General features: G+C 44.1%; 1 protein-coding gene across 1 annotated transcript in view; it reads right to left on the bottom strand.

Moving 5' to 3' along the window:
* The window catches only part of NR2F6 (nuclear receptor subfamily 2 group F member 6), a 58,828-nt gene that overhangs the window by 19,729 nt on the left and 25,805 nt on the right, over positions 1-13,294 (bottom strand). Inside the window, exon 2 of the mRNA XM_077475537.1 lies at positions 9,279-9,373. Coding sequence (XP_077331663.1) covers positions 9,279-9,373 — 95 coding nt within the window. The remainder of the gene's footprint in view (positions 1-9,278; positions 9,374-13,294) is intronic.

The following is a 13,294-nucleotide window of genomic DNA, read 5'->3' as shown; positions in this document are numbered from 1 at the left end:
AATGAATGAATCTATCCATGGCTGCCGCTGCCACCCCCCTGTTCAGGCGTCAGCCCCTTTTCCTAAACACTGAACCGTCTCTCTGCCAATCAGGTGCTTGAGTCTGCTACCAGTCACCCGACTGGATGAAATGACAGGTGCTGTGATTGGATGCCTATCAGGCGGCCAATCATAGGAGAGGACGGGAGAAGAAGACATCAAGGATATCACTCTGCCGTCACCCGCTGCCCCACCGAGACAGGGTAAGTGCCAGTCAGACGGCGGGGGGGCACAGTGGCGTCTTACACCACCCCTTTGCCACACTGACAGAAATTAAGTATGGGCCCCTTGTGCCTGCTGGGACTGACAGAGTCTCCACCATGTGCACACTTCCGTTGGGTAAAGAAATAGTATAAGGAAGCTCAAATTGTAAAAACAAGACTATGATATGTTCTGTTATTAGCAGCTATTTTAGCCAAAAAGAAGTTTATGATCACTTTAATCCAATTCCTCAATGATTACACTTAACTTTTTCAAAAGTCTCAATGCAAAAATGCACTGATCCTCAGTTTTCCTTATGCTACCTACCTAGCAAACCAAGAAATAGTTTATCTACTCTATAAAAATATAATCTGCAATTATAGAATATTTGCAAACGCACAAATGCAGGTAATGCATTTTCAATGGTACTCTTGATGCGGAGCATTTATAGAAAAATAATTCTGTGTGTCAAGGGGCAGATTAGAAATTTTAAACATGGCTAAACGCATGTAAATGCAGCCAAACCCAGTGACATCTAAAAACACTGAAAAAAAGTGATCCTGGAGACAAAAAATGTTTAGCTTTTCTAAACTCAGAAGATATCAAAAAAGTATAAAATGGAAGAGTGCCAGTAGGAATGAAGAAAGTTGCAAGCAATATTCTACTTGGTCACAGGTTATCTTTAACCTCTCTACAGGCAACTATTCTCCTACACATGCAAAGTAATCACATGTGATTCACAGCTCTGACCTTTATCTGCAAGGAGGTCATATGTCATGTGATAAAAATGCTGTTGCTGGTTGTCACCTGCCCTTTACTCACACTCCCTGCCCCTGGCTGTTTATCCATAGTCACAGCTTAACCCCTTCACCCAACCAGGAAAAAAAAAAAAAATCAAGTTTCAAGATAAAGAGCAATAGTCTCCAAATCAATGCAAGTTAAAGTAAAATAATTATTTTTTTTTTTGCATAAAAACGCTTTTGTAACAACTATGCTTCCTTCTACAAATACTAAATGAGACTGCAAAAAAAAAAAAAAATAATCACTACAAAAGAGTAGGACCCCGTTCATGCATGTGTCTTTTGGATAAAAGGGAAAGGTTAAACTATGTCCCAAAGACAACTGGGAAATATCTCCCCAACTTTTGTTCTGGTGACAAATGAAAAAATTTTAATTTTCTTTCCACCACTGTCCTGGTGACAATGATCACCAGGTCAAACAAAAAAGTGAATTTTCACATCGGGAAGAGGTTCTAATTCTTTTTATACCATAATCTAGAACTACATTTCTCCAATCATGGTTTCTTCCTTAGGGATAGAGTACAAGCCTAACTGCTTTGTGACCAGCAACCTCTGCATTCCTCTTGCCACGGTTTGTCTAAGGAAAGTGCTCATAGCCAAGACAACCTGCAGCTATGAACCAGCTGCCTCTATAGTGGTTATCGAACCACAATTGGAGGGGAGGGGGGCAGGTTGGACCTCATAAATAGGGTTAAGTCTAGTACACCCTAGTCGTTTTTTCTCGTTAAACCCAGCAGGGCTGAAAAAAGAAAAACTGACAGCTCAGATGGAGTCACTGTGTTAACCATGCAATGTCAATATGGCCATTGGCTGAGAGCGCTGATCAGGAGCTGATCGGCAGACCTTTTTCAGTCAAGCTCCATCAACAGAAGCTGGCTGAATGGCTGGCATCTGTCCGACGAGCTGCAGTGCACGTGGACCAAATGCCAGATGGTTTCTATTGAACTGGCCAATGCCACCCGACATTCAGCCCGTGGGTACTAGGCTTTAAAGTGGTTGTTACCTCAGTATAATAAAATCCCCCCATCCCCTCTGTAACACAACGATACGTGTCCCGGTGCTATTAAAAAAAGAAAGAAGAGCTGCTGATCTGTATCTATATCAGAGCGTCTCCCGGCGCTCCCGTGACTCCACGGCTCTCTCCTCTGCCCGGCTGACAGCTATAGTGGGAGGGGCCTAGCACATCAGCTGACATCAGCCAGGGAGGAGAGAGAACCTAGGAGTCACGTGAGGAACTGGCTGAATTTATTATCCATGTGTACCCAGCTTTAGAAAGCACATGGGACAAAGTACTACATGTACTTTGTCTTATAGGAGACAGAACTGTAAAATAATTGGATTTTTGTACTCACCGTAAAAGTAGTTTGATGGACACAGTGCCTCCTTAATCTTGACCATTGGGTTACAGCTCCTCCGCAGGAGTAGGACTAGGCAGAAAAAAAAAAACACCTGGCTACGCCCATGGCTGTCCTCAGTCAGTATATAACCCCCTTCCTGCTCTAGATATTCAAGCTGTAATAGAAGTATCAAACTCAATAAAAGGGGTGGGTGCTGTGTCTGAACTCAGAGAAATGGATTTTACAGTAAGTACAAAAATCCCATTTTCTCTTTCGTTCATCACTGCACACAGCGCCTCCTTAATCTTCACCATTGGGACATCCAAAAGCAGTGCCAAAGAAAAATAAGGGCAAGATAACCCAAGGCTAAACAAACAAGAGCCCTAACCACAGGAGCCTTAACTGTTACAGGAGCCCCACCTGAATAAAAAAAAAAAAAAAAAAAAAAAAACACACCACACCTCTCAATTGGGTACCCCTCTTAACAGCAGCCTGCAAAACCTTGTGGCCAAAAAAAAGCATCCGCAAATGCCAAAATATCTACTTTATAGAATTTAGTAAAGGAATGCACTGACAACCAAGTGGCCGCCTTGCAAACCTGCGATATTGACGCTTGATGGAAGGCCCAAGAAATACTAAGCGCCTGAGTAGAATGCGCCACGACAGGGAAAGGAGGAACCCGACCCTTAATAGAATAGGCCTCAGTAACAGTCTGTTTGATCCATGGGGAAATGTTAGCAGAAGAAGCAGCCAGCACTTTCCTTGGTTCCTGTGTAACAAAAATAAAGTGAGTCTGACCTCCGGAAGGACTCAGTGGCTGCCAGATACACTTGATTCGCACAAACCCCATCCAAGGTATGCAAAGCAAATTCCTTGGGATGAGCCGGTTCATCCCAAGGAATTTGCCGACACAAGGACAGCAACACAATGTCCTCATTCAAGTGGAAGTCAGAGACAACCTTGGGCAGAAACGATGGGCAGGGACGAAGAACCACTTTAACCCTATGGAGTACTAAATAGGGACTACGACAGGATAATGCCGCCAGCTCCGAAACCCTGCGGGCCGAGGTAATAGAAACCAAGAATGCCACCTTCTGGGACAACATAGGTAAGGGAGGTTTCTGGAGAACTGATAGCACACACTTTAAGTCCCATGGTGGCAAGAGAGAACGTACACAGGCGGAGCCACATGCTGGACTCCTTGAATGAAGGTAAGAACTAAAGAGTGAGTGGCTAGGATTCGCTGAACAAAGACTGCTAAGGCAGACACCTGGCCCTTGATGGTGTTCAAAGCCAACTTCTGCTCAAAGCCCCATTGAAGAAAAGCCAAGATCCTAGCCACAGAAAAGGATCGAGGATGAACGCCAATCGATTCACACAAAGAAATGTAGTCTTTCCACGTACAATGGTATATATTACTAGGAAGTTGACTTCCCCGCCTTCACCATAGTAGGGATCACTGATCCGACAGACCTATTTCTCAGTACCTGGCTTTCAATGGCTAGGCCATTAAAACCAGTTACTGTAAAGCAGGATGGAAGCTCAGCCCTCAGTACAACTGGTTCTCTTTTCCAAGGGACATTTACGACTACCAGAAGACTTCGCCCTCTGTCCTTCGCAAGAACCACAGAAGAGGAAGGTGTTGGCCCTGCAGTGGCACTAGGACAACTGCGGTGTCTACCAGAGGAACCTGCAAGACTTCCACGAGCCTGCCTCAGTTACTACCTGTTGAACTGAACCTGATGAAGGGGCCGACGTTTGAGAAGAAAAACTACTAACCTGGTCAGCATTCACCCTTGAGTCAGACCCAGGTAACCCAATTTACTTGACGGGGCTAGAGGCATTATACACACACACACACACACACACACACACAGAGACACAGGGCTCCCCCACAGTGGACAAATTCTTTCCTTCTTTGGTACCTCCAAATGGTTAAATTTTTGGACCCCTGAGGAGGTCCATGAATCTTGAAACCACCAAAGGTGTCCCCCGCACCGCAGCAATGGGTGATATCAGACCTTCATGCTGAAGGAGTCTTGTCAGTGGATCCAGAGAAGCCTGCTCTAGGCTTACCATACCAAGATTGCTTGGAACTTCCTGGGGGAGATCTGTTTCATTCATCTGCAGTCCCGGGAGCCCGGAAGAATATCTTATGGGCTGAGGAGGAAGGACCCGTCTGCAACGAGGCTCCTTCTTTTTCCTAAATGGAGGCACGAAGGTATTCTTTGCCCCTATGACACCCTTAATGATGTCACCCATGGTAGCCCCAAATAGGTGGTTGCCTTGAAAGGGCAGATCAACGAGAGCTTTTTTTAGAGGCTTGGTCTGGCGACCAATTCCTAAGCCACAGTACACGTCTAAATCACCACCGCTGAAACAGAAAGCTTGAACAAAAACAGGAGCTGCATCCAAGGCTGCATCACAAATATACTGCAGCCTGTGGACCAACTGGTCCGCTAAATCAACATAAGCAGTGGGAATCTGCTCACTACCCAGACCCTGGCGCGAAAGCTTGGCCCATGCATAGTAAACATGCTGCATGCCACAGCCTCTGCTTTCCTGTCAACCGGGTCCTTAAAGGATGGGGATTCCTCTACTGGGATCATGGTTGCTTTATTCAACCTGGAAACAGGCGGGTCCACCACTGGTGGGGTAGTCCACTTTTCTAAAAGTGATTCTTCAAAAGAGGTAGCATACTGCGAAAAGTTTGGGAACCACAAAGGGTGACTTAGGTTTACCAATACGGATTGGGAACAACCAATCAAAATAAAGCAGATAAGGAAACACCTTTGATGTGCAAGGTGACTTATGCGTACCAAAGTACACATATGTGGCCCTGTCAGCCGCATCCTCCATCTTTAGTCTCCCGCACCGCAGTAACAAGTGCGCCCGCCAGCGCTTTTTCATCCGCTGCCGAGACCGTGGAGGACTCATCCTCGCTATCGGGTAGGTCACGGGGGTATTGAACCCCTCTGGACAGGCCACTTTCCTGGTGGCATCAGGCTCAGAATCAGATGAGACAGACTGAGCAGGAGAAGGCGGGGGTTACTTTCTCCTGGGTCTTTGCCCACATGCTACTTCCACCCGGGATACCAATGACTCAAGGACCGCCAGTGCAACCATGGGAAGCTGGGGTCCCGAGGAACCTGCCACCTCCATGAGGGGATCAGTGGGTGAGACGTGACCCTGAGGCTCCATAGGAAAGAAGACCTTTTAGTACAAAAGGAATCTTTGGCACCACCAAGGGACACCCCAATGGCTAGGGTACCTATCAGCAGAGAGGGAGATACACAAGGACCTCCAAAGACTTACCCTCCAGCCGGAAGAGCGCCGTAATTCGGACCCAGCAAACACCAGTGGTCGGCATCTATTTCATCCATCCCGTGCAGGAATGAGGAAAGGAAGAAGAGGAAGCCGAGGAGCCCTGGCATCTACACAAGCAGCTATCTCCAGCATCTCCTTAGACAAAGAGAAAATGGCTGCTGTGATGTCATCGGCTACACAAACATGGCCGCCAGCCACAGACTAGCCAAACCAAGGGAAAATGGCCACCATGATGTCAGACCTCCCAAACATGGCCGCCGATCGTTTGATATGCTGAAGCATGCTGCCAGGATCCTCTCTGTGCCTTCAACATTGCTTCACCCTCTGCAAGGGGACCCCCCCTCCAAAAAGGTACTGTACTCAACCAGGCTGGGTGACCCCCAGGGGTCCCCCTGCCCTGGGACTCCCACCAATCCGTGGGGAGAAGCCCAGCTTAACCAAGAGACTTTAGGATCGGAGGAGGGATCCTGCAGGCAGGTTCGGCCATCCCTGGTGGGTACACGAGTCTTCCCCAAACTGCACAAATAAGGAGAGGGGGGACCGTACCTACCGATCCACGGTGTGGGTGACCCTCCAGACAGAACTCTTCGCCATCGAAGTGTGGGGCTGTCGGCCAAGGGACCGCTGCGACTCGGACCAGAACCCATTCGTATGCGACCCTGCAAAACGTTTGACTTATCTCTGTCTGTTGAGGCCATTTTCCTGCCGACCTAGCGCGTAGCTGCGATCTGCACGCGCTCGCTGGCTGGACTGGGGAGACCACTGGATCTAGATTATCCAGCCCCGTCACCCAGCCCGGCAGTTGAGTGTAGATCTTCCAGGAGAAGATACATGGAAGAGACAAAAAGCAAAAATTTGCTAGGACCAAAATATCCCAGCAATGAGCTAGGTCCTGACTAGATAGAAATAAACTGAATACCTAGAGCAGGGATGGGGTTATATACTGACTGAGGACAGCCCAAGGGTGTAGCCAGGCTTTTTTGTTCTGCCTAGTCCTACTCCTGCGGAGGCGATATATCCCAATTTTCAGGATTAAGGAGGTGCTGTGTCTGCTGATGAACGAAAGAGAAAACATTATGATAGAATTTCAAGTATTCTATAGGCTGATTTACCAGTTTTGGTAGAGGCGCATATTTGTGGCAATACCCCAGGTTTTAATTGGTCAAGAATCACAGAAATCAATTCATGTTGTCAGGCATTTAAAAAAAAAAAAAAAAAAAAAAAAAAAAACAACAGGGATGCAAGTATCCTTCAGTATATACCAAGTATAAATTACATAAATACATGCAAGAAAAAGCACACATGGAATTACCGTATTTATCGGCGTATAACATGCACCAAGTTTAGGAGGGAAATTTAAGGGAAAAAAAAACCTTACATTTAAATGGAAAGACAAGGGGTGGTAGGTTGCGCTATGGAGCCTATATACAAGTACAAAGAAGTGGTATGTCGAGATAGGCAAGAGCAGCCTCTATTAATATCCACCTGGTGGGGTGGAGAACATTAAGAGGGGGTTGCAGTGAATAGATCTGGCGCTATACCTATATATTGTCAGAGAATATGTCACTGGGGACTCATTTGTCCGAAGTGTTCAGCATAATGGCGGGTGGTAATAAGAAATGGGATTAGTTATATTAGTGTACCAATGAAATAAAAAGTGTTAAACCAGCCCAATTATATAAAGAATAAAGTGTACAACATCCTACCACTTGGTGTAACACTAGTGAAGTATAAAAAAGTATTATGAAAAATTAAAAAATTAAAAAATATTTTTCAAAAACAGTAAATATTTTCCAGCGTGCTGGCTATGTAGGTGAAAAAACAAAGAAATAATGAAAACTAGTAATCCTCAAAAGGGTTGTGACAAATGCTGGTACAAATAAACATATAAAGTGCTAGTGCTATTGCATTACTGATAAATTAGTGACAATAAGTATAAAACCAAGACAGACTGTGCTGTTTTCAAAACTGTTGTTGCGAGCGTTCCGTTCGGCTTCCCCGCCGTCTATACTGAAGGTGTATGTCGATTAGGCCACGCCCTACGCGTTTCGTCACTCGGACGTCATCTGGAGCGCTAGATGACGCTATAGATGACGCTAGATGACCGCTCCAGATGACGTCCGAGTGACGAAACGCGTAGGGCGTGGCCTAATCGACATACACCTTCAGTATAGACGGCGGGGAAGCCGAACGGAACGCTCGCAACAACAGTTTTGAAAACAGCACAGTCTGTCTTGGTTTTATACTTATTGTCACTAATTTATCAGTAATGCAATAGCACTAGCACTTTATATGTTTATTTGTACCAGCATTTGTCACAACCCTTTTGAGGATTACTAGTTTTCATTATTTCTTTGTTTTTTCACCTACATAGCCAGCACGCTGGAAAATATTTACTGTTTTTGAAAAATATTTTTTAATTTTTTAATTTTTCATAATACTTTTTTATACTTCACTAGTGTTACACCAAGTGGTAGGATGTTGTACACTTTATTCTTTATATAATTGGGCTGGTTTAACACTTTTTATTTCATTGGTAAACTAATATAACTAATCCCATTTCTTATTACCACCCGCCATTATGCTGAACACTTCGGACAAATGAGTCCCCAGTGACATATTCTCTTACATTTAAATGCCCATCAATGCAGCCTTATCAGTGTCATTTGCAGCCTGTCCGTCATTGCAGCCTTGTGCATCGTTGTCAGCTTTTATTTTTAAAAATGGCGCGGCCGAGATGTCCTGTGTATTTTGGCGGCGCCTGGTAGTTCTTGGCCGAAAGCCACCCAGAGCCAGAAAAAAAAAACGCACAGAAATCACGGAGGATCGGCGTATAACACGCACCCGCGATTTTCCCCTGATTTTAAGGGGAAAAGTGCGTGTTATACGCCGATAAATACGGTAGTTATACACTGTGCTTTAGAGAAGGCCTTTAATGATGTACTGTAGATCAAAGTACAGTAGTTACATTCAAGAGGCAGATTTACCATGGCCACGCATCAAAAAAAAAAAAAAAAAAAAAAAAAAAAAAAAACAGACAGTTTCAACCGATTAATTTTTTGGAATAGGTCAGGGACTTTTTCGCCTGCAGCAGGCTGCGTCTTTGGCTCCATAGCCTTCTAGGTTTCTCCTGCATGACAACAGCTACCTCCTCGAAATGCATCAAAAAAACACTCGCAGTACTTTTTTTTTTCCAGCATACACCACCTCAATGCAGTGGTGTAAACCAAAAACCATAGAAACAAGGCAAACTGCCTTGTTTTCGCTTTGGGACTGTGCAGGGCACTAGGTACGAGGAGTGTGGTTAAGGGAAAAAAATTCCAGTTTCCCATAGCAACCGGGCTCCAAACACATCATTTATGGCTAAAAAAATAAATAAAATGTTGGCAAAACCTTCATCCCAAAGCCTTTAAATGTCCTAAAGAATCCACAGCTTCCTTTCTATCTACTAGAAAATGTCAGCTGAAATATTGCCGATTACTATGGGTAGGAAATTAAATTTTTTTTTAATAATGAAGACCCAACATAGATAAAACTTCCCGATTTTCTTGTCTCATGGCCATGTTTACTGTACCTTCTTTCCTCATGCCCACACGGAAGCACTTCTTCAGTCGGCAGTACTGACATTGGTTTCGGTGATGCTGGTCAATCTGACAGTCCCGATTTGACCTATGTGTGGAGACAAATGCAAGATTCAACACAGGGAACCTAATCACTAAGAGCTAATGATAACAAAACAAACTTGCATATATAGGGTGCAGATCCTTCACAGCTGCCAGGTAATAAATAAAATACTTTGTTGCTTATTAAAATTTCATAACAGGCACTTGCACATAAATGTCCCAATTTTACACTAGAGTACTCATTTCTTGCACAAAGATGGATGCATTGGAATCAATCAAGATTTGATATGAAAAAATACATTTATTCTAGAAAGCTGCAGAACCACAGACACCCCTCCCCTCCATTTTTTGCCCCTTTAAAATAATTGTAAAAGTGCAATTTGTTTTCCTTTTTTAACCATTTCAATACCAGGCACTTTCGCCCCTTCCTGCCCAGGACAATTTTCAGCTTTGAATGACAATTGCGCTGTTACACAACACTGTACCCAAACTACATTTTTTTAATTTTCTTCCCACAAATAGTGATCACCACTGGGGTTTTTATTTTTTGCTAAACAAAAAAAGACCAACATTTTTGAAAAACAAAACTTTTTTCTTCATTTCGGTTATAAAATGTTTTCTCCTTCACTGACAGGCACTGATGAGGTGGCACTAATGGGCACTGACAGGTGGCTGTGATGGGCAGCACGGATGAGGTACTGTTGAGGTTCTGACAGGTGTTACTGTAAGACACTGAATGGCACTGTTGTGGGCACCTACAGTGGTTTCTGATGGGGCACTAACTGGCAGTTGATGGGGCTGTGCCGATAATCAATGTGGCAATTATTAGCACAGACCCCAAACCCCCACCCCCCCCCCCCATAGTGAGAGCTGCGTATCGGCTGTTCCTGTCACCTCGAACCGAGAAATACCGTTTACCAGCACTTCCTGGTTCATGATCAGCTGTGATTGTCAGCTCTGTCAGAGGCTTTTTACCATGATTGGAGATGTGTCGTGTGAGGCTGACATACCGCACGCCAGCATGTTATCCTGTGGGACGTCATATGACACCCAGTCAGGATAACAGAACCACATCAATCTGCAGCCCCAATCCTTCTCTTCTCAGGTCTCCCTGCTGGCACTCCTTGTTATGGAGACACTCGTTCATGCAGGCTTGATCCAAAGCCGCATTGCACCTATTTGACATATACAGTGTAGTTCGGACCCACCCCCTCCCCGAACTCTCCTCACAGGCTGTGATTGACAGAAGCAGGAGCCAATGTCTCCCACTGCTGCATCTGAGTTCTGTGAGGAGGGGAAGTGGGAACAGCACTGGATCGAGATTGGGCTCAGTTAAGTATACAGAGGGGGCTGGTCATCAAAGTTCAACTTGAGGTGATACTAAAGTCTTATTTCTTATAATTTAACCACTACAATACAGGGCACTTTCGCCCCCTTCCTTCCCAGCCCAATTTTCAGCTTTCATCGCTCTAGCGCTTTCAGTGACAATTGCGCGGTCATGCTACACTGTACCCAAATTAAATTTTTATCATTTTGTTTGCACAAATAGAGCTTTATTTTGGTGGTATTTATTCACGACTCCGTTTTTTATTTTTTGCGATATAAGTGCAAAAAAGCGGAAATTTGGAAAAAAAACAATATTTTCTTTTTTCTATTTTAAAAGAAATCCAATAAAATCAAATTTTGTCATAAATTTAAGCCAAAATGTATTCTGCTACATGTTTTTGGTAAAAAAAATTCCGTTAAGTCTATAATAATTGGTTTGTGTGATCACGGACATATGTACGCAAATGATCATGTACATATGTGTGCACATAATCATTGGGACAAGTGATTTTAGTGGGACATATGTGGGGGGACATGTTTTTATTTTTTGGGGACATGTATGTTTTGGGGACATGTGTGTTATGGGGACATATGTGGGGACTGTGTTTACACTGTGTGGTGTGTTGTGTGTTTACACTAGACTGAAGATCAGTGAGTAAAAAGCTGTAAAAAACAGCTCATACTCACTGATCATCAGCCGGCTGCAGCAATCTGCTCTCCTCTCCTCAGCGATGACTTCTGTGTGAGGAGAGGAGGAGCTGATTGCCTAGCAACCGGCTGTTTGTTTACATCACATGACGGCTGTGATTGGACACGGCCGTCATGTGATCAGGAGGGCCAATCACAGAGCCCTCCTGCCGATCTGAGATGCGCCGTGTCCCGGTGACACGGGCGCATCGGGATTGCGCCGCTGCGCGGGCAAGCGCGCGATCCCGCTTCTCCTGATGGACATTCCTGAACGTCCCATCAGGAGTAGACGGCTCCCACCCGGCCGTATATGTGCATTGGCCAGGTGGGAAGTGGTTAAAAACAACAAATATGTTATTGATCCAGGGAAAATCCGATTGCCCCTCGGGGGATTAGGAAGGAATTTTTTCCCCAGCTATAGCAAATTGGGTCATGCTTTTCTGGGGTTTTATTTCTGCCTAATTCTGGATCAACTGTGTGTATAGGATTGTGTACATGGGATTTTATTTTTTTGGTTGAACTGGATGGACTTGTGTCTTTTTTTCAAACTGACTATGTAACTATGTTATACTCCCCTGCTCTATGCAGTGGACTTGCACAGAGCAGCCCAGATCCTTCTTCTTGGGTCCCTCTTTGGTGCTCCTGGCCCCTCCCTGATTCCGAGTGCCTCCGCAGCAAGCAGCTCTCTCCTCTGAATGGTTCACTGACTTTGACAGCAGTTTGACAGTTTTTTCAACTGCTCCTGAACTTTCCTCTGTTATATTATCAGTACATGTGCACAGGGTCGTTTACAGTCGTTTCTAGGCAGTTGAGTTGAGGCTTTTTTTGGAACACTAAAAAATAGGTTCAGAAGCTGAGTTTAGAGGCATTTCAAGTGTCAAACGCTTCTAAATGCGGCTAAATGCGGTAACTTTGTTTACAGGAGTTTTTTTATTTTTTGGTATATTGATAAAAAAAAAAGTTTTTTTTAATTTTATCTAAACGTGGCAAAACGGACACTTTAAATGTGGGTTACTATCTGTCAAGTTAAAACGTTCAGGAGAGGTTGTAAAAATGTCCCGTGTACATGAAGCCTAATGGTCATTTTAAAACCATTTTTTTCCAAAATAAAACATTTTGTAACTGCTAAGTTAGTTTTGAATGACGTTGGGCTTAAATTTGTTTGTCTCTTACTTAAAAAGAACTGTAGCTTTGGTGCAAGTTGCTCTGTAAGGCACAGATCTAACCCCTTGCGTGCAGTACACCTAGTCTGATGTTTCTGCAAACTTAAAGTGGAACTTTATGTAAAAAATAAAATTATGGCAGAACAGGCAGGACTTTTAATGCAGAGGAGACATGCTATGCCTCTTCTGCATTAAACATGACTTACCTGCCTGTCCACCCCTGTGCAGTTCATTGTATAAGTTCAGCAATACCAAGATGACCAATCTCATCTATACATGAGGGATGTCATCTTGGACCAGCCAATGAAAATTACCGGCGATCTATAACCTGAAACCAGCCAACCAAAGATATCCGTGGCCAGCAGAGAGCTCCAGGATGCTGCATTGCTATACATAAATAAAAGTAAAAAAAAAAAAACACACACACACACACACACACACACACACACACACACACAAACTTAAAATTCAGTTCAATGTCATTGCTGCATTTTTGGGCTGTGTAGGAAACACAAAACACAAATGAGTCTCAATGGTTGCATTTCAACCTAGGACCCAGCACTGTAAGCAGTATATACAGTATATTTTGTAGTCAGGATGGAGCATGAACTGCAGTTTTTTTTTCAGTTTTGCACTACATATAAAACTTTATAAATGAACAGGGTTCTTCTTAAATTCACTCTTGTGCATGTGCCCACAGCTGTATAGACAAAAGACTATAAACACCACAAAGAAAGGACTTTTCTAAATGACTGTGCATGAAGTGCAGCAGAATATGCTACCAACAATCC

The sequence above is a fragment of the Lithobates pipiens genome, unplaced genomic scaffold (genome assembly GCF_037356315.1).
Source record: "Lithobates pipiens isolate NorthernLeopardFrog02 unplaced genomic scaffold, aLitPip1_a1.2 Scaffold_13, whole genome shotgun sequence".
NCBI classification, from domain to species: Eukaryota; Metazoa; Chordata; class Amphibia; order Anura; family Ranidae; genus Lithobates; species Lithobates pipiens.
This window is presented reverse-complemented; position numbering and strand designations above follow the sequence as displayed.